Below are 25,486 nucleotides of genomic sequence, written 5' to 3' on the forward strand. Positions count from 1 at the left end.
TTTAGAAGGACACATGGAAAGTCAGCTATGTGAGTGAACCTTTCTCTTTATCCCGCTCCAGCGCCAGTTGCAGAGCTCCAGCCAGCAGCACAAGCAGAGCAGTGGGCAGTGGTGGAGGTAGAGCTGGCTCCAGCTTCCTTGACACCACCCTCTCTAGCACTGGAGCCAGTGTCCCCTCCACCAGCAGTGTTGGAGCTGGAGCAAGGGCCGACATCGGCTGCAGCAGGAGTGGGAGCTGCTGAGCTGGAGTCACCTGGACCATCATTTCTAGTGGGAAGTCCATCTCCACCTGTGGCTAAGAAGCATGAGAAGAAGCCCAACCTACGGCCTTCCCTCCTAAGCTGGTGGTGGAGCAGTTGACCGTGATGGATGCGGTGAGCAGCTGGGCTTTCAGGGCGGGTGGGGTAGGCCTTCCCTCTGCCATCATTGCCCCAGACCTCATCCAGTCTCCTATGATCTGGGCCCGAATCCTGGCTCCACCCCTTACCAACCATACGACCTGGGCAACTTTCTGAACCCCTAAACATTTGCTGTCCACCTACAGACCGTAGAGGTGGACACTAACAGGACCTGCTGCACAGAGTGGCTGTGCCGGCTCCATGAGGTAGAAGAGACGGAAGGGTGAGCAGGGCCTGGCACATCAGTGGGGGAGGGGAACTCACTGTGTGCAGCCAGGTCCCTGGTGGCCCAACCTTCTGCTCAGGAGGCCCAACAGCCTCAGGACTTATTAGACACCTGATGTGTACTTCACTATGAGGGAGACAGACAAAGCCCGTGGTTGTAGCTACCACAGGGGAATGTGCATCAGAATGGGGAGTGGGACCAGAGGGGGGATCAGGTTGTTGGAAGATGCTCCCTTGGGATGAGCCAAGCTGAGCCACCATCTGGAGCTTGGAGTTAGCCAGGACGGGCTGGATGCAAATGCCCCTCTCCCTTCCCTGCCAGTATTGGGTCCTGGGTCATCCTCTGCTGGGTGCCTGCAGTGACAGAGAAGAAAAGCCAGGGACTCTAACAAGGCTCAGGCCACATCATGAGCTTCCTGAGCTCCAGCTCTAAATTGTGACCCCTGTGTGGGACTTTGTGGGCTGTGGACACAGAGCTAGGGTGTGGCAATGTTGGGTGACACTCCCCCTGTTCCCCAGGAGCCCTTCCAGAAGGTGGTGCCCTCTCAGTGTCTGGGCTCCACCTGGGGCAAGAGGAACAAGCCCGGCAGTGAGCACCTGGCACACACCGTCCAGGCCAATATCGACCACTTCAGAAGGGTGGCCAACCTCGTCATCACCACCTGCCTTGGGGTCCCGAGCATGATGGCCCAGGACAGGTTGAGGGTGGTGGAGCGCTGGATCCAGGTGGCCCAGGTGTGCTGTGGGAGGCCCAGTGGAGCCCTTCTCTGGAGCCTTAGGAACTGCCTCCATCTTTATCAGCTCCCAGGATTGCAGTGTGTGGTCTAAGCCCCTGCAAGTCCCTAGATCCTTCCTGCCAGGAGCACGTTGACCTTGACTCCAGGTCCCAGTGTGGGGATGCTCACTTCCTACCTGGCTCCCTCCTTGGGTTGAGCTAAAATCCTCCTCCTTGTGAGTGTTACTCTTTGGGTCCTAAATGTGCCCTTCTGGGGCTCCCTGTACATCTGTCTAATCCAGGAGGGGAGATTTAAATAGAAGGGGACTGAAGCTAGAGCAAGCAGGGCTCCAGTGCCCCACCTCACAGCTTATTCTCTTCCCTTCCCCAGGAGTGCGAGATCCTGAAGAACTTCTCCTCGCCCCGCACTGTCATCTCTTCTCTGCAGAAAACATCCATATGCCACCTGAAGAACACATGGAGGAAGTTTCCTGGTGGGTAGTGCCCCTCTCCATAGGTGAACCAGGGTGGATGGGGGATCTCCTGAATGTCTGCCATTGGCCCCTCAGTCAGCTGGGAACTCCTGGGAGGCAGCAAATGATGGGGACAGGGCCTGGGCCTCAGCGGTGGGTCTCTAAGTCTCCCGGTGTCCTTAGTGCACCAATTCTGCTTCAGGACTCGGTTTCCCTAAATGCCAGGTACTGGGTTGAGCCACATTGGAGATTTTCAAGTGTTTATAGCAACAGAACTCTATGCCCAGTTGAAACTCAAAGTGGTCAAAAGAGAGCTGCTTTGTATAGCAGGCGAATGGAGACCCCAGTGACCAACAGGAGAGCCCCCTCCCAGTCCCACGAGACCTTAGCGCTCAGAGGAGCCCAGTGAGAGCACTCCTCCAGGCAGTTTGAATCTCTCAGGTTGTCAAAGAAAAGGATATGCACTTAGACCCCTCACATTATCCCTAAATTTATCCTTCCCTCTTTCCCTTCCTCTCAGGGAGAGCTCTGAAAAATTTAAAGAGAGCTATAGCCAAGACGAGTCCTTGAACAGAGAACTGATGACCAAGGTAGAGTGGAGGCTGGGGGTCTGGAAAGAAAGCAGGGGCCAGGGGGGGAGGGGGACTGAGCAAGCTGTGGTTTTGATAATTTCTCACTTGAACTTTCTCTGAAACATTCCTGTCTATCTTGTCCAGGTTAACAAGCAGAGGGATCTGTTCTGCCCATGGGCAGGTGGGGTGCCATTTTTGGGCAGGAGGCCTTGGTCATGGGACACAGTGGTGTTGGCTGGGCTGTTCCAGGACGAGTTGCCGAGCTGGCACCATCAGCAGGTCTCTGGCTTCCACTCACGTCCATCCTGCTGGATGTAGCTTCTTCCAGGCTGTTGGGTGGTTGGGTGGGTTTATCCCTCAGCCTAAACCTGTCCTCAGGAAGCCAGGCCCCTGCTGCTCCTTCTATCTTCACCATGTCTCCAAGGGGAGGGCACACTGCCTACCCCAGGGACGGGCACAACAGGGGATTCCCCTGGCACAGGTGGACAAACAGGCTGCTCATCCTTGGATCTGAACAACTGACCAGAGACAGATGTGTGTGCATTGTGGGACTCCCCACTGGACCCCTAGAGCAGTCACTTGAGTCAACCACAGGAGTCTCACCTGAGTGCCTGGTTGGCAATGATATAGTCCCCAGGTGGCTTATGAGTAGCGTCTAGGCAACTGATGGATTCTTAGTGGATCCTGCTGAAAGGACGTTAAGAGCTTCATGTAAACGGAGAAGCAAAGCATCCTGTCACCCCCTTCCCTGTTGATCAGAGGTGGCACCTTGTGGGTCCAGTTCCTGAGTGGATAAAGAAAGAGTTCAGTGCAGGCGAATATCCTGAGTTGTTCTTTGGGGAGGAGAAGGGTTTGGCATTGCCTCTGTCCGGCATGGGGGAGAGACACTCCAGGGGACTGGGGCAGGAAGGAGCCACTCAACAACCAGACTCCCAAGACACCCCATCCTCTCGATCCACGGCTCGGCCCAGGGCCAAGCTTTGAGAGCTCAGGGGACAAGACTGTTGTCAGTGGTGGGGCTGGGGGTTAGGCAAGGATGTTGGAACAGGGCCTCTGGCTGAGAGGGGCAAGCGGCCTCTCCTCTGTTGGCCCCTCAGCAACTCACTGCCCCTGTTTGGTCCTCTGTCTCCCCATCAGGGAAATGGAGGTATGGTGATTGTGTGGTGATTGTGTGGTGCAGGCCTCACAGGGTGGTAATGAGGTAAGAGGGAGGAAAGGAATGTGGGAGCTTTCTGCCTGCTCCACCTGGAGGGGTGAGGGCCAGAACAATGATGACAGTCATGCGACAGTGAGTCCTCAGGATAACCTGTGAGGTAGCTGGAGTTCTCACACTTTCCAGATGAGGAAACAGGCTCGGGGAGGCCAGGCCAAAAGCCCGAGCTCACACCCAGAGTGAGAGTTGGAGCTGGGCTTGTTCTGGAATCACAAGACCTTGCAGGGTGGAGTGGCATTGGTGCCAGTTCACTCGAGTCAGATGTTCAGGGTCAGAGGCCAGTGGTGCTCAAGAGAAATGGGGTGAGGGGAGTATGGTCTCGCTGACACTGTCCTCGACTCTGGCAGGAGGGGCCCTCCACGTTTGCCCCCCGGAGGGCAACCCCCAGAGAGTGCAGGAGAAGCAGCAGCAGCAGCAGGTGAGTGTGCCTGTGGAGGAGGGGCTCTGCCCTCCCAGCCGGAGGCCTCAAATCAAGAGAGGAGGTCCCTTCCTCCTGGTGCCACAGTGTCTGAATCCCCCAGTAGAAGTGACCAGGAGGGGGGCCTGGAAGAGCTGGTGTAGGATGGATTTGTTGTGGTGAGGGCCAGGGACCACATACCCTGTGATTTGCCAGAAGCCGGCCCTGGGAGGTGAGGAGGAGGAGTGTGGTGTTCTTGGGGTGTGAAGGGAGGAAGAATTGAGGGGAGGCTGCTAAGGGTCCTAGGCTGCTCCCCATGGGAACCCTGGGGTGGGCCAGGAGGCTGAGGGTGAGGACTTTTCAGGGGAGGGTCTGCAGGGGGCCGACTTGAGAGCAAGGGCTCATCCCACCCGCACCCCGATGTCACAGGGTGTTGTCCCCTATCTTGGCACTTTCCTCGGTGAACTGCTGATGCTGCACCTGGCGATGGGTGATTATCTCGAAGTGGATAAATCTGAGGACCAAGCAGGAAGGACCAGGATCCTGAGCCTGGGGATGCGTGAGCCCCCGCACTGAGCTCTGAGCTCTCAGCACTTGGCACATCTCCTCTCGTGAGAGCCTCACAGCCGCCCCTGGGAGCTGGGGCATCAGACCCATCTTAGGGATGAGTGAACAGAGGCTCCGCCTGAGACATCCATTCTCGTTCCTCAGGCTGGGGAAGCTCAGAGCTGCCTGATGGCACAGCTGCGTGAGGTTTTATCTGAGCTGGACTCTGCCTGTCCCTCCCATGCTGCCCGTGGAGGGAGAGAGCAGTCGCCCTCCCCCAAGTCAGGCAGCACATAAGTGGCTGAGCAGTCCCCTCTGTCTGAGGCCTCAGCCTCCAAGTCTGTCATCAGAGAGGGTTGTGCTGCCAGGTCCCTCAGCCTCCCCCCATGTCCTACTAGTCTGGAGCCCAGAGCCCATCCTAGGTCCAAGTCCTGTTTTCTCTGCATGCCCCGCCCCCTCTGGGGACCTGGCAGTAGTGCCACATGAGAAGGGCAGGGCATAGGGGGCTAGTCAGGCTAGGGGGCTCTGTCTGATGGACTCTGGCTGTCTGCCTTCCAGGGGAATGAGATCAACCTTGAGAAGAGGACTGAGGAGCAGCTGTGGCACTCCTTGCAGGGGAGGGGAAGGAGGTGGAAATCAGAGACCCTTTGGGGAGAACAGTTTCTGGCTCCACCCCTTGTATCTTACATTGAGTGGAAGATTTTGGTAGAAGTCGAGACCCATCCAGTTGGCGCGTGGGTTGAAGGGAGGATGGCATCAAGGAAAACTTCTTGGAGGAGGGGCTGATTATTCCCATTCTGAGAACAGGTAGAGCCTGGATGGAACTGGAGGGAAGGAGCGTTCCCAGGACTGGTCCCCTGCCCCACTCCTCACCCCCCACAAGGCCCCTGCAACATCCCCCAACCAGGCCCTGTCTGCATCCTCTCCTTCCCTCTGGTCCCAAGAACACCGAGTCATGAGGGAGATCCTGCTGCTCCAGGTCGCTGCAAAGAATTATAAAAAGACCCCAAGGAGTGATTTGGGGCCTGGTTCCAGGACATGGAGCTGCTCAACGAGAATGAGTGAGGCCGGGCAGGAGTTGGGTGAGGGCAGGGGTGGATTCTCCCTGTTGGCCAGTCCAGAGAGCCTGTCTCCGTGGCCCCCTGGTCAGCCCCAGGCCTTATGGCATGGCAACCTCTGGGACACCCAGACTCCAGCTGCTGAGGTTTCTTTTGACCAAATTTTAGGAGCTTTTAGTTTTCCAGTTGAATCTCTGGAATTGCATCAGCTCTAAGTGGGGAAACCAATGTAAAAAGATCAAAACGTGCATGTGGAGAGGACAAGGCCCGAGGAAGATCATTTGAAAATGGACTAAAGGCAGGCAGGACTTTCCCTCCTGAGACCCCTCTAGGGGCTCCATGTTCACCCCTGACCTAGATTTGAATTCTGCTGGGATCCTTGTACAGGCCTCTGAATTCCTTTTCCTGCTTGATTTGTATCCAGGAGGAACGATTTCTGATGCAGCTTTTAAGGCTACTGCTGGGCCTTGTTACATAAACATGACTGCTCCCTGTGAACTAGGATTTTCAGCACCCCTGCCTTCCTTATGCAATTCCCTTTAGGACAGAAATTCCCTAGAAGGCCCCCAGCCTCCTCCCTGGCTTGGCCTGATGGATCCCGAGTGAGCTCTGCTTTCCCAGGATAAGGGACCATAATCCTGGCCAGTAATTGACCCCACATTGTCCCTTGCTGTCCAAGGTGAATTCTGAGCTCGTGTCCTTCTGAGGTCCAAGGTCTTGGGCAATCCTCCAGTTTACACACTCAGTGTTGGTGTTCTGAACTCGTCCAAATGGCATAATTGGGCCCAAGTCATTAAAGTGTGTCACCCCTGGGTGGCTGTGTTTTTTTCCCCAGTCTTGTGCTGTGGTTACATTACAACCAGCTGCTGGGGTGTGAACCCTGTTTGGAGCTTTGAAATATGAGGCATGACAGGGGTGTTGGGAGGTCCAGCGGGGAATGCCACGGAACTGATGATCCATGGTCGTGCATGAACACAGCCTTACCAATTAAAATACTGAAATGTTCCCATCTGGTGGTGAATAGACACTGCTCTGAGCTCACACCAAGAACCCGACCCATGACTAACAGCTTTCAAAGGGTTACCAAGTGGCATTTTGAACCTCTTCCCTTGGGAACACCCTGTAAGACAAGGGCCAGATGAATCGCTTGGCACTTGTGTGTTATCGCCTCCTTTCTGATGGCTGCAAGTGTCACCCAGACACACAGGCTGGACTCTGCCAGGGAAGCCTTCTCAGGACAGCCAGAAGCTGATGATGAATACGGGTTCCCGGCATCCCAGGCCCTTCCTGACACAGCACAGCCACCCAGGAAAGTGATTTGGTAATGGAAAGACTGGGAAGGCCGTACTTTCCCTCCAAAGAGAAAGAGAAGTGCCAACAGTGAAAGCTTGATCCCTCAAATAGACAATTAAATCCCAACAAGCAGTGGGTTCTTGTCAGATTACTGATGCTGAAAAGGCCTCTTTTGATAATAGCACGATCCCCCAGCTGCCATGTCCATCTTCATGAATCAAATTTCCAACACATATGGATCTAAAAAACTGAGGGAAATCTGGTATTTCCTTAGATGCAACACTGAATTAGCATGCAACAAAGAACATAAAAATGGAGACCTAGAAGTAAATACCTAATTTGAGTACATAGATATCAAAGGGCTTTTGAAACAATATTTTGGAATCTATTGGAATATTACACAAAAAGAATAATCCACTTTTAGTACGTTTTACTGTGACTGTGAGGGGAAAAACTGAATCATCCCCTTGACGTTGGTAACTCGCTGCTGACTTGAAAGTAAAAATAAATGATGTACATAGTAAAAGAAAATGAGAGAACAGCATGAAAAAAGAAGATCTTTCTCTCCTCACCTGAAACTCAACCTCTCACCACAGAAAGAAACCGCTGTCTATATTTTCATGACTATCCTTCTTTTCCTCTTACCCTACAAAAATAAATCATGATATTGGGTCAAATGACAAAGGATGCCTGCCATTTTAGGACAATTATCCTGGCTGTTTTGTACTTCCACCCTGCCTCTATCGTCTGGGGATCTGACCTGTGTCCTGGGATGTCATCAGGCAGATTTGCATCTAGAACAGAAAGCTCCAGGTCAAAACTCAAGGCTACTCCAGATCATTTCTCTCCCTCCATCCTGTTAACACCCCCTCCTTGTTTGAGTGTGTTTCTATTCCTTTCTTGTCCTTGTCACTCTCAACTGTACAAGTCCTGGCACTCCATCTCAGGACAGTGGGTCCCCAATCTTTTACTAAATCCCAAATCCCACCATTTCTGTGTTTTCTGACTACTCATTTGCTTAATCCATTGACCACTCGGTGTTCATAGAAGTGAAATCAATAATGACATTGTCAACCAGCCCTTGTTAGCGACTTACTCCCACATCCCAGATGTTCACATAATCCAAATGGTTATGTTCAAAGTAAATAATTCAGAAAACATATTCACTTACCACAAATTCCTGATATCTAATACTTTTATTCAAACACTCATACAGTGGATACCTGTGCCTCAAGATAAGAAGTAATGCCAGATCACCGATCCTCACCTTAATTTCCTCCTACCCCTATCAATCCTGGATTCCATGGACTATGATCTCAATAATTTCCTTGGAATAATAAAAAATTCCTTACCACTTAGTTATGTTGTAAACCTCCAAACCCAGAAGATCCCGATTATCTGCCATGCCGCAGCTACTGCTGGTCTTATAACAAGCTGAAGAAAAAGCACGAAACATGATCTTTTGGTACCACTGTAAATACAAAACCATCTGCATCAACTGGGAAGCACTCATAATGCCTGAAAATTTTGTTCTCTTTTTTTGTGTTGGGTCAATAACAAAAAGAAAAATCAATTAAAAAGTGGACACGGGGGCTGGCCCCATGGCTTAGCGGTTAAGTGCGCACGCTCTGCTACTGGTGGCCCGGGTTCGGATGCCGGGCGCGCACCAACGCACCGCTTCTCTGGCCATGCTGAGGCCGCGTCCCACATACAGCAACTAGAAGGATGTGCAGCTATGACATACAACTATCTACTGGGGCTTTGGGGGAAAAATAAATAAATAAATAAAATTAAAGGCAAAAAAAAAAAATTGGCAAAGGACCAGAATAGACTTTTTCCAATGAAGACATACTAGTGGCCAATAGGTGTATGAAAAGGTGTTTGGCATCACTAATCAGGGAATGCAAATCAAAACCACAATGAGCTATCACTTCACACCTGTTAAGATGGCGATTATCAAAACAACTAAAGGTGGCAAATGTTGGTGAGGATGTGGAGAAAAGAAACCCTTGTGGGAATGTAAACTAGTACAGCCATTATGGAAAACAGTATGGAGATTCCTCCAAAAATGAAAACTAGCACATGATCCAACAATCCCACTTCTAGTATATACCCACAGGAATTGAAATCAGGGTCTCAGCGAGATACCTGCACTCTAATGTTCATTGCAGCTAATTTACAATAGCTAAGACACGGAAGTAACCTAAATGTCACTGATGGATGAAAGGATAAAAAAATGGAATATTAGTCAACCTTGAAAAAAGAAGCAACTCCTGCCATTTTTGACAACATGGATGGACCTGGAAGACATTAGGCTAAGTGAAATAAGGCAGACAGAGAAAGGCAAATACTCACTTATATGTGGAATCTAAAATAGTTAAACTCATACAAGCAGAGGTTAGAATAGTGGTTGCCAGGGGTTGGGAGGATGGAGAATTTGGGAGCTGATGGTCAAAGGATACAAAGTTTTAGTTATCAAGATAAATAAGTTCTGGAGATGTAGGCTACGACATAGTGCCTACAGGTAACAAGACTGTATTGCATACATCACATTTGCTAATAGAGTAGATATTAAGAGATCTTACCACAGAATAATAGTAATAAAGGAGGTGAGAGAAAACTTTGGGAGGTGATGGATATGTTTGTGGCCTTGATGGTGGTGACAGTCTCAAGGGTGTATACTTATGTCCTAATTCATCAAGCTGTGTATGGAAAAGTATGACATCATCGTTGATTCTTCTGCATCTTGAAATACGCCGTGTCCTCATCACATGAGAAAATTTTGTAACTATATATGGGGACAGATGTTAACTGGGCTTATTGTGCTGATCATTTCGACATATACTCAAACATTGAATCATTAAGTTGTACCCCTGAAACTAATATAATGTTGTATGTCAACTTTACCTCAATTAAAAAAACACAACAGACAAAATGATTTGAATATTGTAAAGGAGTTCAGTGAATCCTTGAAACTGCCCCACTCCTATATGGGAGTTACAGGAAGCAGAGAGGATGAAGGAAGATGGAAGAAAGTTGTACAAAAGAGTATTCAAATTAAAATCATTTGAGTTGCTATCAGCTCCTTGTGGCAGAGTTGTGTGAGCCCTGATCTTCTTTCACATTTATCCTGGAAAAGCATACTTTCAGATCCAACCCATAATAGTTCATCATTTGCTCTAATACGAAAATCTCAACTTAATAAATAAAACCAAAACTATCCCTTATGTATGAATAAAGTTAGTGAACTTTACAGAGAAAAGAGCATATTTGCACAATCTCAATAAAGGAAACAGAAGAACTGAATGATGATCGAGTCTCAGTCAAGCTTATCTTTGAAAGCCAGTGAAGCCAGGATATCTTTTCAAGGATGTGTGTAGAGCTGTCAGCCTTGGAAGATAGAAATAGTGGCCTCCTCTAGAGCAAAGGACAGGCTTGCTTACTGCCCAATATAATAGAAATAACACCCCTCCCTGGGGCAAAGGTCAGCAGACTTCCTGCCCATTATCAAAGATTTGAGTTCCTTAAGCTCTGAGTTCTTGCAACCCTCTGCATGTCACCTGGCCCACTGTGTATCACCCTGTAGGAAGTGGGATTTAGTGAACTGGTGCAAATGTTGATACTCTGGCCACTAGTATTGTTGTGTCATTAAGTCCTTTGTCTCTGACCCATGGGTCTAGTTTCTTTTGCCAGCATCTATAAGACCATGATAAGCTGACTTATTAGCTTGCAGATAAGGTAAAATATCATACCTTTCACGGTTCCTGACAAGCCCTTAATGTAACTAGTACTCTTAGGAACAGAGAGCTATCCAGAACAATATGTATGAATATTCTTCATCGAAGACTTCATGCAACCAAAACTTTAATAAGTCTCTCTGATCTCTTTTATTTCTACCCCAAGTAGAAGGAGAGGCACCAAACTATTACAGACCTAGGGCTTGTGCAAGCCACCTGGAGACCTAGTGATCAGAAACTTCCCATGGGGAGCAAAGACAGATGGGCATATTTCCAAAATGGACACATATGCCTCCTTATCATCCAAAAGACAGTACATTATCTTAATTTATGATGATTTCATTCACTAAAATCTTGTGATGGGCCAAAGATGCACATCTAAGAAGAGTGAGACACATGGCAGTTGTAAGCAGATTAACACATTTGGTGAATATCAAACACTGAACTAAACAGTGTTCTAATCTATTATAAGGTACAACAAATTTAATTAGGTCAATTAAATGATCTTTAATGGTATGCCTGATTATTACTCTGCAATAATAAACAAGAAACTCATGTAAATAACTATAATTGGTCTTACTTTAAAATATAATAGTCAAGACTGTTTGAGATAAGCTGGAGAGAAGGAAGGGGAGAAATAGATAAAAGTTAGCTGCTCTGAAGCCACTCTCAAGACCCCTGGATCTACATGTAACCCAGGAGATCGAGGCAGATGGCTGTGTGCCTAGATCCTCCTGCACTGTGCTTCTCAGGGATGTCACGGAGTTGAAGCAGCTTCCTAAATCATGTTTACACGTCCATGTGTACAATACCCCTGACCATGGGGAAGAAACACCATTCAATCATCCTTTACACCCCTCTAATTAACAATTAGATTTCAGAATCATTGTATCATTACATGATAATTTATTCTTCAAACCTGTAGGATGCCAAGCTAAAAGAAAATCAAATTTCAATGGCTTCTTTTCTTTGAAGGACCAAGATGTTCTTTCACACTTGGAATCCAGATTAGAGGATAAATCCATCAAATCAATGGAAACAAGTTATGAAATGGACAGAGGGATATTTTATTCATATATACACAGTTTGTACTGTGGCAAAAATAGAGTTATATTTTAAAAAATTAGAATTTCTTGAAATTTTAGAGATTTTAAAGACTTTGTTCTGCTTATACTCCCTTTGGTTTACCAAATCAAACTCACTCTTTAATGGGCATTTCTAGCATTGAGTGCTAATAACAGCAGCTTTTTTAAATTCTTATTTTTCCCAGGTCAAACACCAAGGGTAGAGGTCATCAAAAGATCAAGTCTAATCTACCTACGGGTGTGGCAGCCTTAACTATGGATGTTCAAGCCAGACATTGCCAGAAGAACTACATCTCTTCACCCATAGGTGAGTTTTTACTAGTAATCACAGAAACTTAGGGATATCAAAGGAAATTTTTTATTAAGAACCCAAGTTATAGATTCCTCTCTTAGGTTCATTACTTTGAATTTTTGACTCAAATCATATATATCGATTGGACCATGTTCAATTCTATGATCTTTAGAAGATGCAACCTACAGCTGAAGAGAAACAGATACAACACCAATATCTTATCCTCTCTGAAGCCAAACTGAGAGCCCCTGGAGTCAGAAGTTTCCAAGAAAAGAAAAAGTCATCCATCTTCGGAAGAGAGACAGTAGAGGTTAGCCAAACATTCAACTTTAAATTGTTAACATGACTTGTTAGAATGTGATGGAGCACACCTTCTAAGTTTCATGATTTTTCTCCAGAATATTGAGATGGATGACCTTGAAGTCCAGTTTCCCCATAAATGTATTTATTCCATGATAAAATTAATTTCCCTATAATTACCATGAAAATGTTACGTCATAGTCTCTGACTAAAAGGAAACAAAGCAAATTGAGCAGTTGAATAACAGTGTAATTAATTCCATACAAGGATCTTTACTGCAGCGTTATGTATAATAGTGAAACTGGATGTAATCCCATTTCTATCAAAGAAGAAGTAAACAGATTATGGTATTCCTGTTCTTTGGAATACCTCTAAAACATCTAAAATGGTAAGTTAGAATGATGTGCACTGATAAGGGGAGACGTCTATGATATATGATTTGGGAAACAGCAAATTGCAAAACGATGTAGTTATATAATATATGTTAAAATACTTTATGTGTATTTATAAATTCATAGGAAATTTCCAGAAGAATAAACCCCACCCTGTTAACAATAGTGGCTTCTGAGTAGGGGAGTGAGTTTCAGGGAAGGGGATGAAAGGGGTGGGTTTCACTTTATATAGATGTGTGTACTTTGACTTTTTTTACAATATGTATTTCTTTCATAATTAGAAAAATGAGTGATGTAACCATTTGGTGCAAGGCAACAGTATTATGTTCACCAGTCTCTGTACTGTATGTTACTGCACAGCACGGACTGTAGGAGAAAGCCCAGAGGAGCAATGAAGACAAAGAAGACATGACACCTGCAAAAAGTCAGTGGAGTATTTCTACGTAACAAACCTTCCAGGTGAGTGACGGTCAGTATCTTCCACTGATCCAGCTCTCACAATAAACCTAGAACATGCCCAAGGTAAGCTGGAGGACTACGCCCCACTAGTCCATTCCCTGCCCAGGGCCTGTTTGTGCAGGGTGACTGCCATCAAGCAGACAATGGACTCAGGATGGAGCATGTGCCTTTGGGGAGGCTGGTAGAGAGGGACAAAGTGGAACACCAGCTAAGTGCACACACCTGAGAGGTGGAGTTCCAGGAGGAGACTCAAAATGTACCAAGAAACTGCGTGAAGGGAGCTACTCGACCTCTCTGAGCCTCAGTTTCCCCCCCTGTAAAATGGGGATGACAGGCCTACTTCACAGACCTGTTGGGGAAGATACATAAAAGTGCCTGTGACAGCCAGTGTCCATATTATTAACAAAGCCGTCTCCGACTTCAGAATAATCAATGAAAAGAATAATGTTGATGAGACCAAAGATGAGATGCTCAGCTTCATAACAGCCCCAGCAGCATGAGAGTGAGAGGAGCTCCGAGTAAGCAAGGTTCTTCACAGCTCCACTAGAGAGGATGAACATGGGCTACACCAGGATAAGTGGCTGTTGTACAGTGACTCGTGTAGTGAGGGTGGGTCCCTAAAGACACTGAAATCCAGTTACACACAGTGGCTCCTAGGAAACAACTAAAAGCAATCAACGCAGCAGATAGGAATCGGAAGGGGGCGAGCAGAGGAGGGTCAGAGCCACAAAATCTGAAGGAAGACACTGAACCACGATGAGTTCCCAGCTCTGTCAACAGCTGCTGTGGTGGCACCAGGAGATCAAACGTCTGAGACAGCCATTGTGGGGACTGCTGGGAGCAGAGTGTTCACTGCGGCCACACCCCAACAGCAGTACATCGGAGCACACACACCCTGAGACTTTCCTCTCCATTAATCCTTGTTTAAAGATGATGAGGGCCGGCCGCGTGGCTTAGCAGTTAAGTGCATGCGCTCTGCTCCTGCTGGCCTGGGTTCAGATCCTGGGCGCGCACCAATATGCTGCTTCTCCGGCCATGCTGAGGCCGCGTCCCACGTACAACAACTAGAAGGATATGCAGCTATGACATACAACTATCCACTGGGGCTTTGGGGGGAAAAAATAAATAAATAAAATCTAAAAAAAAAAAAAAAGACTTAAAAAAAAATAAGATGATCAATATCCTCATGTTACAATGTCTCTTTCCAACCCTTGTGGACGAGTGTAATCAGAACCCCCTGAAGAAGGCACAGGCCAGAATAGGATGGAACACTGGGGCCTGGGGGAGTCGCACTGCACCTGACCACACAGACTATCACCCGGGCCTATTGAACACAAGAGAAGAACCCAAGGATGTGGTCTAATGAGAATTCCCCATCTTGCCACATTCAGAGACACTACAGAGTTTCTCTTCCATTCTTTACAAAAATGTTAAAGAATTCATGTGTCATTAATTCATAAAGGGGCAAATTCTTGACAAAGTGACAGGGTCTAGATTCCATGACCAGGTTTTTCAGATGTTTTGATAATATCCCACATTCTGGAATCAGAAATGTAACCTATTGGGATGTGTAATATAAACAAGGACTTTTTTTCATGTAGATCAACGCCCAGATTTTTAGAGATGACATAAATCATGAAAGCTGCTAACCATTCTTCCACAAGTTTCAATAAGACTTTTAAGTTAATTTACCAATCTCAGGAAAAAAGAATTTGGCAATTCAAGTTTTTTGTTTCTGCATTCAAGCGTACAGTACAGGCAAGAGAATGAGCAGAAAAAAATTAACAAGAAGGTCTTGTGCCTGCCCGGTGGCTTAGCGGTTAAGTGTGCGTGCTCTGCTATTGGTGGCCCAGGTTCGGATCCCGGGCACACACTGATGCACTGCTTGTCCGGCCATGCTGAGGCCACGTCCCACATACAGCAACTAGAAGGATGTGCAACTATGACATACAACTATCTACTGAGGCTTTGGGGAAAAAAAAGGAGGAGGATTGGCAATAGATGTTAGCTCAGAGCCAGTCTTCATCAGCAAAAAGAGGAGGATTAGCATGGATGTTAACTCAGGGCTGATCTTCCTCACAAAACAAAAGAAAAAAACAAGGTCTTGGTTGCATTTCATCTTTTGCAAATAAGCAGGATATTTTATGCTCTGTTCCTTTCAATACTCTAAACAATTTTTATAGAATATGGTACATCTGACTATCCCTAGGCGTGTTTATCCTGGAAACTTGCCAGAATCCAAAGCAGAGATGTTAAAGCTGATGGGTTTCAAATGCTGCCCAAGTACTGTCTACCTTGAACATCCCTCTCCCAAAGATGGACCACCAGTCTCTTCCTGAGGGATCAGAGTCATCACCCGTGTCCCTGAGAGACTGGCCACTCAGGCCTGAGCTGAGATTAGGCTATCAATCTAAATGGCAAAATGCTTAAGCTATTCTCATCTTAAGGATGCTGTTTCAGAGGCCCCTGCACTGGAATGGGTTGGTGAAAATGTTCTACTAGATACTTGCCTGGGAATTGGGTTGTTCTCCTCTGCCCTTGGCGGATCCTGGGGAAACCAATGATTAACCTCACGGATGCCTCAACTTCCACTTCTGTGAAAAAGGCAAGCAACAGCCACTGTTACCACCCTGCAAAGCTCTCAAGTTGTGCTTGCAAGAGGGGACACAGGGCGAATTTCTCCCAAAAGCTAATGAAATGATGGCACTTTGGCTGGAGAAGGCAGATGGCAGCAGGCAGAGGAAAGTTTCTGGGATGTCAAACCAGTTCCCATAAGCACTTTAGAGAAGCACCTGGCACTGGACTAAGTAGGAGGCTGTGGAAAGACCCACAGATATGCAGGTGGGAGGAGGAATCAAGCAACGGACGGAGGCGATGTGGAATAAACATGAGTCCGGCTTCAATTTTGGACAAAAGCAGTTGCATGATGCAGGCCCGCGGCTGCCAATGCAGCCGCTACACCCTCCTAACTCCTTGGTCCCTCTCATCCTGTCACATCCCTCTGAGACTCAGTCCCCGTGGAGCAGGTGCAGGACCACAGGGCAGAGCACACCTCCTTGCTCTTCCCCTCAGGGCTAGGCACCGCCCCGTGCCCAGAGCATCCAGGGAGTTGTAGTCCTGTAGTCCTGCAAGCTCCCAGCCTGGAGCGGTTGAGAGACAAAAGCTCCCAGCATTCAGAGCTAGGGGCCCCAACTCCCTCCTTGTCCCTCCACCCCTGGGCCCCACTCCTCTCCTTGTCCACCCCACCCTCTATCATGCCTCTTCTCTCTACCACGCCCACCCTCCATGCCCTGCCCAACGCCTGGAGTATGCGCAGTGTGGTTGGGCTGCATCCCTTGAGGCCGGGACTCAGGTAGGGGTGGGGCTCACCAGCCTGGCTGTTGCTGAGGATGCTTGCAGCCCTCGTGGAAGCTCCCTGGCCAGTACTTGAAATGTAAATTCAATATCTAAAATGGAAATACCGGGTGACTGGGATCCTGGAATTTGCCTTTTCAAGGTCACTTGTCCTACTATCCCCTCCATCCCTCCAGGCTGCCATGATCCTCCCTTTGGACTCCATGGTCAGGGTCATTGAAGAGATCCTCCCTTTGGACCCCGCCTGCCTGAAGGGCCTATACCTTGGTCAGGCATCTTAGAAGGACTGCTGTGAGCCATGTCATAAAAAGGAGAAAACATCACAGTGGACAGCCCCAATTCCTGCATATACAGATGGGAAAATTAGGTGCACTGGTAAGTGACTCCTAAGCCGCTTCAGGGGACCACACGCAAGCCCCTTCTCCGACGCTGCACACAGGCCTTGTTCACTGGACTTCCTTGGCCTCATTAACACAGGCAACAGCACTGAAACTTCCCGTTGTTCCTTCCCACAATGTCAGGGAAGTTTGTGTAGGAAGGTAATATGCAATTTCTGCTCTACTATAGGGCTGGCTCCTTGGGAACCAGTTTTAATATCTCTTTTTAAATATATCCACAGAATCACAAAATAATTAAACAAAATAATTTGTTGCTCTTGGGGGTTATAGCGATAATTCTCTTGAGTCGTTTTTCCATTTAGCTTCTCTGACTGACTCCAAATACTACAGCACCACACCCTTCTAGACTGGTGGATGTGCAGCTCCACTTCTTTGCAAGGAGGACACGCAATAGCAGAATATCCATGGCCCAACTTTCTGGAGCATCAGTATTACTGCAAGATTTGGAAGAAGCTAAGTTAGGTCATTTCCAGGGTAAGGAATTAAAAACTTAAAACTAAGATGAGGTGGGAAAGTCATATACCGTTAATAGTTGTCAGTAATCTGTGCCTGAAATGTCAGACTTTCTCTGAGAAAGAACTCTGAGACTCTACTTCCCATTGTTTTAAATAGGAAAAATTAGAAGACATAGCAAATCTATCGAAAAATCCTACCAATTTCCTAAGTCACGTTATGGCACCTACACATAAGTTATGAACATCATTGCTCCTCGTTTTCTTCCTCATTCAACCCAGTCCCACAGGTCTTGAGTGCATGCTGTGATCACTGCACTGTGCTAGATGTCAAGGCCTTGGTGAGCATCATTGTGGGGGTGGACGTTGATGGAAAAAGATTGCATCATAAAAATTCAAAGCCATGCCACTTGCCAAATTGAGGCAAAAATGGAAAGATCTAGGATGCCAAGGAAGGGTGAGGGCATTAACAGATACTTGGGAGTATTAAAATCCATCTGATGATGTCATGAGTGAACGTGTTCCACTTTAAAACAAAACACTGCTGTTGTTCTCAGATATTGAGTTAGTATCTTTGTGCAAATATGCAGGATTTAAAGTGTTTATTGATGTATAACATGCATACAGAAATATATGCAGAGGTCATCCGTGTAAACCTTAAATAATTATTACAAAGTGAACACACTTGTGTGACCAAGAACTAGCACCAGCTTCATTCAGGCCCCGACAATCCCTTTCTCCCCCCTTCCTCCCCAAAGGTAACCAATATCTTACCAGCAAACACTGTATATCGAGTTTGTCTTCTTATACAAGTGTTTTATTACAGGACAATTTAAACAATATACAAAATAAACAAAATAGCATAGTAGGCCCGTCACCCAGCTTCAACAACTACTAATCATCTGCCTTTTATGTTTTATCCAGACTCCATCCCATTCTCACCTCACTGTATTATTCTTTTAGTCCTTTTTGTATGTGTTGGGGGGTAAGATGTACACACACTGAAAGGCACAAATCTCAATCGTACAGTTTTGGCAAATAAACATGCCCATATAACCTTCACTCCTTTAAGAATAAAGTATTTCCATCACTCCCAGAAAACTCTTTCCTGTTCCTTCCCAGGCAATTTTTTCCTTCCCCCGAGGCAACCACTGTTCTGGTTTTTTCACCATAGGTTCATCTTGGCAGAAATCAGCCCACGTGTATTGTTTTCTGTCCAGCTTGCCTCCCTCGGCACGAGGTAGATGAGACTCACCCAGCACGTGTGTGTCAGCATTTGCTCCTCAGCACGGCTGAGGGCGTTCTGCTCTGTGGATGCCCCAAAGTGGGCTCGTCTTCCTCCTGGGGACGTGCAGGTCATCTCCTGTGAACATTCTTGTACAAACACTTTTTGTGTGCTGTTTAATTCCTTTATTAACATTTAAGTGACACACCTTTGCAGTTTTTAGTGGTTGATCCAGATTACAATATGCATCTTTAACATATCACAGCTGTCCTAGACTTAATAGTGCACCAGTTTAAGCAACGTAAAATATGGAAGCCTTGCTACAGAACAGTTCCATTTACCTCTGTCTGTCCTTTGTGCTATGTTGTGATAAATTTTACATCTACCCATGTTATAAATCCCACAATACAGTGTTATGATTTTTCTTTAAATAGTCATAGGTCTTTTAAAGAAGTTAAGAGAAAAATGTTTAGTATTGGGAGGGAAATGTTTTGAGGATCTGCAAATGTACTGTTTCTTCTCTAAGTTTCACTCACAGTTTTTGCATTCATCAGTCAGTCTTGCCTACAGTAATTATTACTGTGGTGTTCTAGTGACGATTTGCTATTTCATGCTATCCAGCAGCGTTTATTATTTGGAATTATGTGAGGAATATTCCCCCCCTCCCTCTCCCTGCCTTCTACCTGTCTTTCTCTCTTTCTCTTATTCTTCCCCCCCCCTTTTTTCTTTCTTCCTTTCTTATTTAATCTTCCTTATATCAGTACAGACTCATGGATATTTATTTTATTCTCTGGGTAATAATCCAATGCTACCATTATTTATTTTGTTGCTCCCAGTTTTCCAGCTTGAGCCATTGGGAAGTCTTTAAGATTGATTCCTTTTGACACATCTCATCATTTTCTGTGTTTTTTTGAAAGCACTTTCCTACTTTCTGGCAATACAAGAAGCTCCAGGCTCATATTGTATTTCCCCTCCCCAGATCTAGAATTAGCCAGTTCTCCAAGAAAACCTGGTTCTTTTTATTGGAGAATGATATTTAGAAACCAAAATCTGGGAGCTAGGTGTGCCCATTGATACTAGGGTGTCACTGCTTCTAGACCCTCTCAGCAGAGCTTGGAAATGTATGAATGAATATAAACTCAGGTATACACATCTACCTATCGATATATCAATCAATCTATCTATCTATCTGGATAGATATATTAAAAGAGTCATGGATTCATATTGATACTTCCAACTCCAATCCAGCACCACAGAGTTTATTCCAGCATTCTCCTTTTGTTTATTTGTAACTTCTTTCACCAACAGTGAGAAACTTAACTCCAGTTATCTACAATATATTTACTAATGTGTCAAGTAGTTTCAGAATCGCTAATCCATACTCTTATGAAAAACAAATTTACCACCTAGAGTACAGTGTTTCTGTACAGTACTTTAGTTTTACAGTATCCCATCAAAACACTGTCTTCCAAAGTTATTTAGGTCAGGACCTTTCATCCCCACCCCTTCTGTGTGGTTATGTCACATGCTTGTAATACAGTGAGGTTCATTTGTCACTGCATTCCATCTGAGTTCCCTAGCATCCTGATTGATTTTTAAAATTTGCAGAGTAAAATTCACTCTATGTGGTGTACAGTTCTATGGGTTTTGACAACTTTATGGTCATGTATCCACGTCCACGGTACCACACAGAGCTGTTTCTTTCACTCTCAAAATTCTCTCATACTGTCTCTTTGTAGTCAACCCCTTCCCCCATTCCATCCCTTGGCAACCACTGATCATTTTCCATCTCTGTAATGCTGTCTTTTCTAGAAAGTCATATAAATGGAATCATATACTATATAGCCTTTTGAATCTGGCTCCCTTCACTTAGAGATATGCATCCAAGATTCATCCATGTTGTAGTGTGAATCAAGAGTTTATCCTTTTTATTGCCCAGTAGTATTCTAAGGTACTGATGCACCACAGTATCTTTTCCATTCACCTGACGAAGGACATTTAGTTTGTTGCTGGCTTTTCACAATTATGAATAAAATGGCTATGAAGATTCACGCAAAGATTTTTGTTTAAACATTAGTTTTCAATTTGCTTCAGTAAATCTCTAGGAGTGGGATATCTGAGTCATATAATAAGTGTATGTTTAACTTTATAAGAACCTGCTAAACTGTTTTCCGAATACAACTATCATGCTGCATTCCCAGTTCTAGTTGCTCCTAGTCCTCACCAGCACTTGGTATTTGCAATTTTATTTTTTATTTTAGCCACCTAATAGGTGTGCGGTATCTTATTGTGGCTTCTGCTTCCTTTTTGAAAGTGAGTTCTGCTAAATACAGATCCTGTGTTGACTTTTGGGTTTTCTTTCTGCACTTGAGAGATGTCATTTTGTTGTTGATTTGTCTCTTTTGCTTTTGATAATATATCATCCATCATTCATATTATTTCTCCCTGTATGTAATGTCTTCCCCTGTATATGTGTATTTCCCTGACTGCTTTCAAGATTTTCTTTTTATCTTTGGATTTTAGCAGCTTGACTATCATGTGCCTAGGTATGGTTTTATTTTGTATTTTATTTTGTGGGTTTCCTGACTTTCTTGGATCTAAAATTTTAGATTTTTCATGAAATTTTGGAAGTTTTATGCTATTACTCATTGATTTGCCTTTCTGCTTCATTTAATTTTTTGTCTCTCCCCTCTCTGATGGGGACTCACTCATCTCACAGGTCTTAAGGCACTCTTCATTTTTCTCAAAACTTTTATGTTCTTTTCTTCAGACTGGATAATTTCTATTGCTCTATCTTCATGTTTCTCCTAATGTTTCTAATCTACCGGTAAACTCAAAAATATTTTCTGTATTTCACCTTCCTATTTGGTTCTTTTTTGTAATTTCCATTTCTCTGCTGAGTTTCTATATCTGTTCATTCATTATGAGAATATTTTTCTTTACCACCATGATCATCTATATAAAAGCTGCTTTCTCATCCTTGTCTGCTAATTGCAACACCTTGGGAATAGTTTCTACTGCCCACTTTTGGTCGTATATGGATTATATTTTCCTATTTCTTCAAATCTCATGATTTTTTAAATTATGTACTGGAAACCATGGATGTTATAGAGACTCTGGATTCTATTGTATCCCTTTGAAGAGTGTTGTTATTTTTCTAGCAGGGAGTTAACTTGGCTGGACTGAAACTCCAATCCTATCTCCTTTACAACGGGCATAGCTGAAATCCTCATTCAGTTCTTTCATCTTCCAACTTCTGTTTTTACACTAGGCCCTCTGGGGCCTACCCTGCATGTGTGTTGTTCAAAGATCTGCCAATTTGGTGTGTGTGGGGGGCAGACTTTCATACATATTTTAAGATTTTCCTCTTTGTGGTTCCCTCCCTTCCAGAAATTTCTCCCCCAACTTTCCAGCTACTCTGCCAGCCCCAAAAGACATCCTCTAACATTACAAGTAATACTATAGTTTTTCCCCTGTGTGGGCCATGTACAGATTTTGGAATGCTTTGAGGTAAAACACTCAAGCTTGCAAACATATCCTGGTAAAATTCCCATGATTCAAGGGAAGACTCCCCCTCGGTTCTGCTTGCCTTTGGAAGAGATTTATGCATACATACATATACACATTTATTGTATGTGTATTACATATAGATACATGATTCTATATAAATATATATACTATTTCGTGCAGATTTTATCATTGTTATCTGTGACAGTGTTAGTTCAACAAGCTACTCCACTATTACTGGAAGCTAGACCTCGGTTTTTTTTCTTTTTTGCATTTTATATAAATGGAATTATAAAATATATAGCCTTTTGAATATAATTTCTTTTATGCAGCGTTATGGTTGTGATATTCATCCATGTTATTGCATGTAGCTAGTGTTTGTTCATTTGTTGAAAATAATTAATGTTGTTAAATGGTCATAAAATATGCATAACATGAAATTAACCACTTTATCCATTTTTAAGTGTACAGTTCAGTGACATTCAGTACATTCACATAACTGTGTAGTGATAACCTCCAACCATCCACAGATCTATTTTCACCTTCTGCTGAAACTCTGTGCCCATTAAGCAACAACTCCCTGTTGTCCCTCCCTCTTGCCCCTGGGAACCACCATTCTCCTTTCTATTCCTATGAATTTGACTACTCTAAGTACCTTATATGAGTGGAATCATACAGTATTTTTCCTTTTGTGTCTGGCTTTACTTCACTTAGCGTAAAGTCCTCAAGGTTCATCCACGTCATAACATGTGTCAGAATTCCATCCTTTTTAAGGGTGAATGGTATTCCACTGTGTTTTACACCACAATTTTTGTCAACTCATCCGTTTATGGACACCTGGCCTGCTTCCAGCTTCTGCTTATTTTGAATAATGCTGTTAAGAACACGGGTGTATGTATATGTCTTTATATATGTGTTCAGTTCTTTTGGGTTTATACCCATATATGGTGTTCTGAGATTCATTTTTTCACATGTGAGAGGGTTCCCCACACCTCCAACAAGCAATTCTTGGAATGCCAGCTGGTTGTCAGATAATTCAACTCAATTTGATGCTGTCAACCCAGAGATACATCAGATTCCACATTTTAAGGGCTCAGTCCTATAAGACTGCACACCCACCCAACCTCACCTCAACTTCAGATGCCAGTTACAAGCCCAGGCTCTTACCTGTACTTCTGACTGAGTGACTGTAAACCAGAGATTCCCACAACCTCCCCCTTGGGTTTGATTAATTTGCTAGAGTGGCTCACAAAACTCAGAGAAACATTTACTAGATCACCAGTTTATTATAAAAAGATATAACTCAAGAGCAGCCTGATGGAAGTGGTTCAGAGGGAAAGGTATGTGAGAAGGGGCACAGAGCTTTCATGCCATCTCCAGGTGCACCACTCTCCAAGCACTCCTTGTCATTGCCAATCTGGAAGCTCTCTGAAACTCATTCTATTGGGATTTTTATGGAGGCTCCCTCACGTAGGCATGATCAATTATTAACTCAGTTTCTAGCCTCTCTCCCCTCTCTGGAGGATAAGGGATAGGACTAAAAATTCCAAGCTTCTAATCGGGGCTTGGTCTTTCTGGTGACCAGCCCCCATCCAGGAGCCCACCCAGAGTTGCCTCAATAGAACAAATGATTCTCCTAGTGTTCTTATCACTTAGGAAATTACAAGGGTTTTAGGAGCTCTGTGTCAGGGATGGGGTCAAAGACAAATATTAGAACAAGAGATGCTCCTAGTGTTCTTATCATTTAGGAAATTACAAGGATTTTAGGAGCTCTGTGCCAGGAACTGGAGACAGAGATCCATAAATATATTTTCTGTTATTTCAGAACCCATAGGTAGAATTTCTAGATCATATGGTAATTCTATTTTTCATTTTTGAAGGAACTGCCATACTGTTTTCCACAGTTTTATATTCTCACCATCCAAGCACAAGGGTTCCAATTTTTCAAAATCCTTGCCAACACTTGTTATTTTCTGATTTTGTGAGAGTAAAACTATTGTAATGTGTGTGAAGAGGTATCTCAATGTGGTTTTATTTTGCATTTTCCTGATACTTAGTGATGTTGAGCATCTTTTCACGTGTTTACTGACCATTTTATGTCTTTGGAGAAATGTCTATTCAAGTCCTTTGTGCATTTTTAAATTGGGTTGTTTTTTTATTGTTGAGTTGTGGGAGTTCTTTATATATTCTAGATATTAATCCCTTATCAGATATGTGATTTGCAAATATTTTCAACCATTCTGTGGGTTGCCTTTTTACTTTGTTAATAGTATCTTGTGATACAGAAAACTTTTGCATTTTGATGAAGTCCAATTTGTTGTTTTTTTTTTGTTGCTTATGTCTTTGGTGTCAGATGAAAGAAATCATTGTTGGCAATGGCATTTGGACCCAATGACATGCAGCTTTTACCCTGTGTTTTCTTCTAAGGATTTTATAGCTTCAGCTCTAATATTAGATCTTTGATCCATTTTGAGTTAATTTTTGTATATGGTGTAAGGTAAGGGTCCAATCTCATTCTTTTGCATGTGGTCCTCTAGTTTTCCCATCACTATTTGTTGAAAAACTTATCCTTTCTCCAATGAATGGTCTTTGCACCCTTGTCAAAAATCATTTGACCATATATGCAAAGGTTTATTTCTGGGCTCTCTATACTATTTCATTAGTATATTGTGTGTATTTATGCCAGTACCACACTGTTTTGATTACTTTGTAGTAAGTTTTGAAATCAGGAAGTGTGAATTCTCTAAATTGTTCTTCTTTTTCTACATTCTTTTTGCTATTTATGGTCCCTTGAGAGTCCATTTGAATTTTAGGATAGATTTTTCTATTTGTGCAAAAAACATCATTGGAATTTTTACCTCCTTGAGTAAGTTGATTCTTAAGTATTTTTCTCTTTTTGATGATATTGTAAATAAAAATGTAAAGTTTTTAAATTTCTTTTTCAGATTACTTATTATTAATGTATAGAAGAACAACTAATTTTTTCATGTTGATTTTGTGTTCCACTACTCTGCAGAATTTATCAGTTCTAAAAATTTTTTTGTGGAATTTTTATGGGTTTCAACATATAAGATATTATTTGTAAACAAATATAATATTACTTCTTCCTTTCCAATTTGGATGCTATTGCTTTCTTTTTCTTGCCTAATTGCTTTGGCTAGAACATCTAATACCATGTTGAATAGAAATTGTGACAGTGGGCATTCTTGCCTTTTTCCTGATCTTAGAAGAAAAGCTTTCAGTCTTTCTCCCTTGAATACGATGTTCTCTGTGTATTTCTATATCTGGCTTTTATTATGTTGAAGTAGCTTCCTTTTACTCTGAGAGTTTTCTAGTGTTTTTAACATGAAAACATGTTTAGTTTTGTCAAGTCTTTTTCTGCATCCATTGAGATG

The 25,486-nt window shown here is 44.3% G+C and overlaps 1 protein-coding gene and 1 long non-coding RNA gene across 13 annotated transcripts in view; both read left to right on the forward strand.

Annotated features, from left to right (window-relative positions):
- LOC131395253 (ral guanine nucleotide dissociation stimulator-like) overlaps positions 1-25,486 on the forward strand; it is a 149,604-nt gene that overhangs the window by 100,364 nt on the left and 23,754 nt on the right. The window contains exons 3-10 of one of the 12 annotated variants that reach the window (XR_009216314.1): positions 272-374; positions 1,143-1,358; positions 1,730-1,832; positions 3,944-4,014; positions 5,098-5,346; positions 5,484-5,600; positions 11,898-12,019; positions 12,177-12,314. The exons of 1 other annotated variant lie outside the window; for it this stretch is intronic. Coding sequence is in view for 1 of the 11 variants with exons in the window: in XM_058527204.1 (XP_058383187.1) it covers positions 366-374; positions 1,143-1,358; positions 1,730-1,832; positions 3,944-4,014; positions 4,423-4,569 (546 nt within the window). In the remaining 10 variants the exon portion in view is untranslated. Of the gene's footprint in view, positions 1-61; positions 375-1,142; positions 1,359-1,729; positions 1,833-2,479; positions 2,663-3,943; positions 4,015-4,422; positions 4,811-5,097; positions 5,347-5,399; positions 5,601-6,021; positions 6,165-11,897; positions 12,020-12,176; positions 12,315-13,056; positions 13,462-25,486 lie in introns of those variants that run through there. 10 more of the 12 variants (XR_009216312.1, XR_009216313.1, XR_009216315.1 and 7 more) reach the window with 10 other exon arrangements.
- The window catches only part of LOC131395258 (uncharacterized), a 172,265-nt gene that overhangs the window by 58,622 nt on the left and 88,157 nt on the right, over positions 1-25,486 (forward strand). The gene's annotated exons all lie outside the window — the stretch shown is intronic.

The sequence above is a fragment of the Diceros bicornis genome, chromosome 31 (genome assembly GCF_020826845.1).
Source record: "Diceros bicornis minor isolate mBicDic1 chromosome 31, mDicBic1.mat.cur, whole genome shotgun sequence".
In the NCBI taxonomy this organism is placed as follows: domain Eukaryota; kingdom Metazoa; phylum Chordata; class Mammalia; order Perissodactyla; family Rhinocerotidae; genus Diceros; species Diceros bicornis.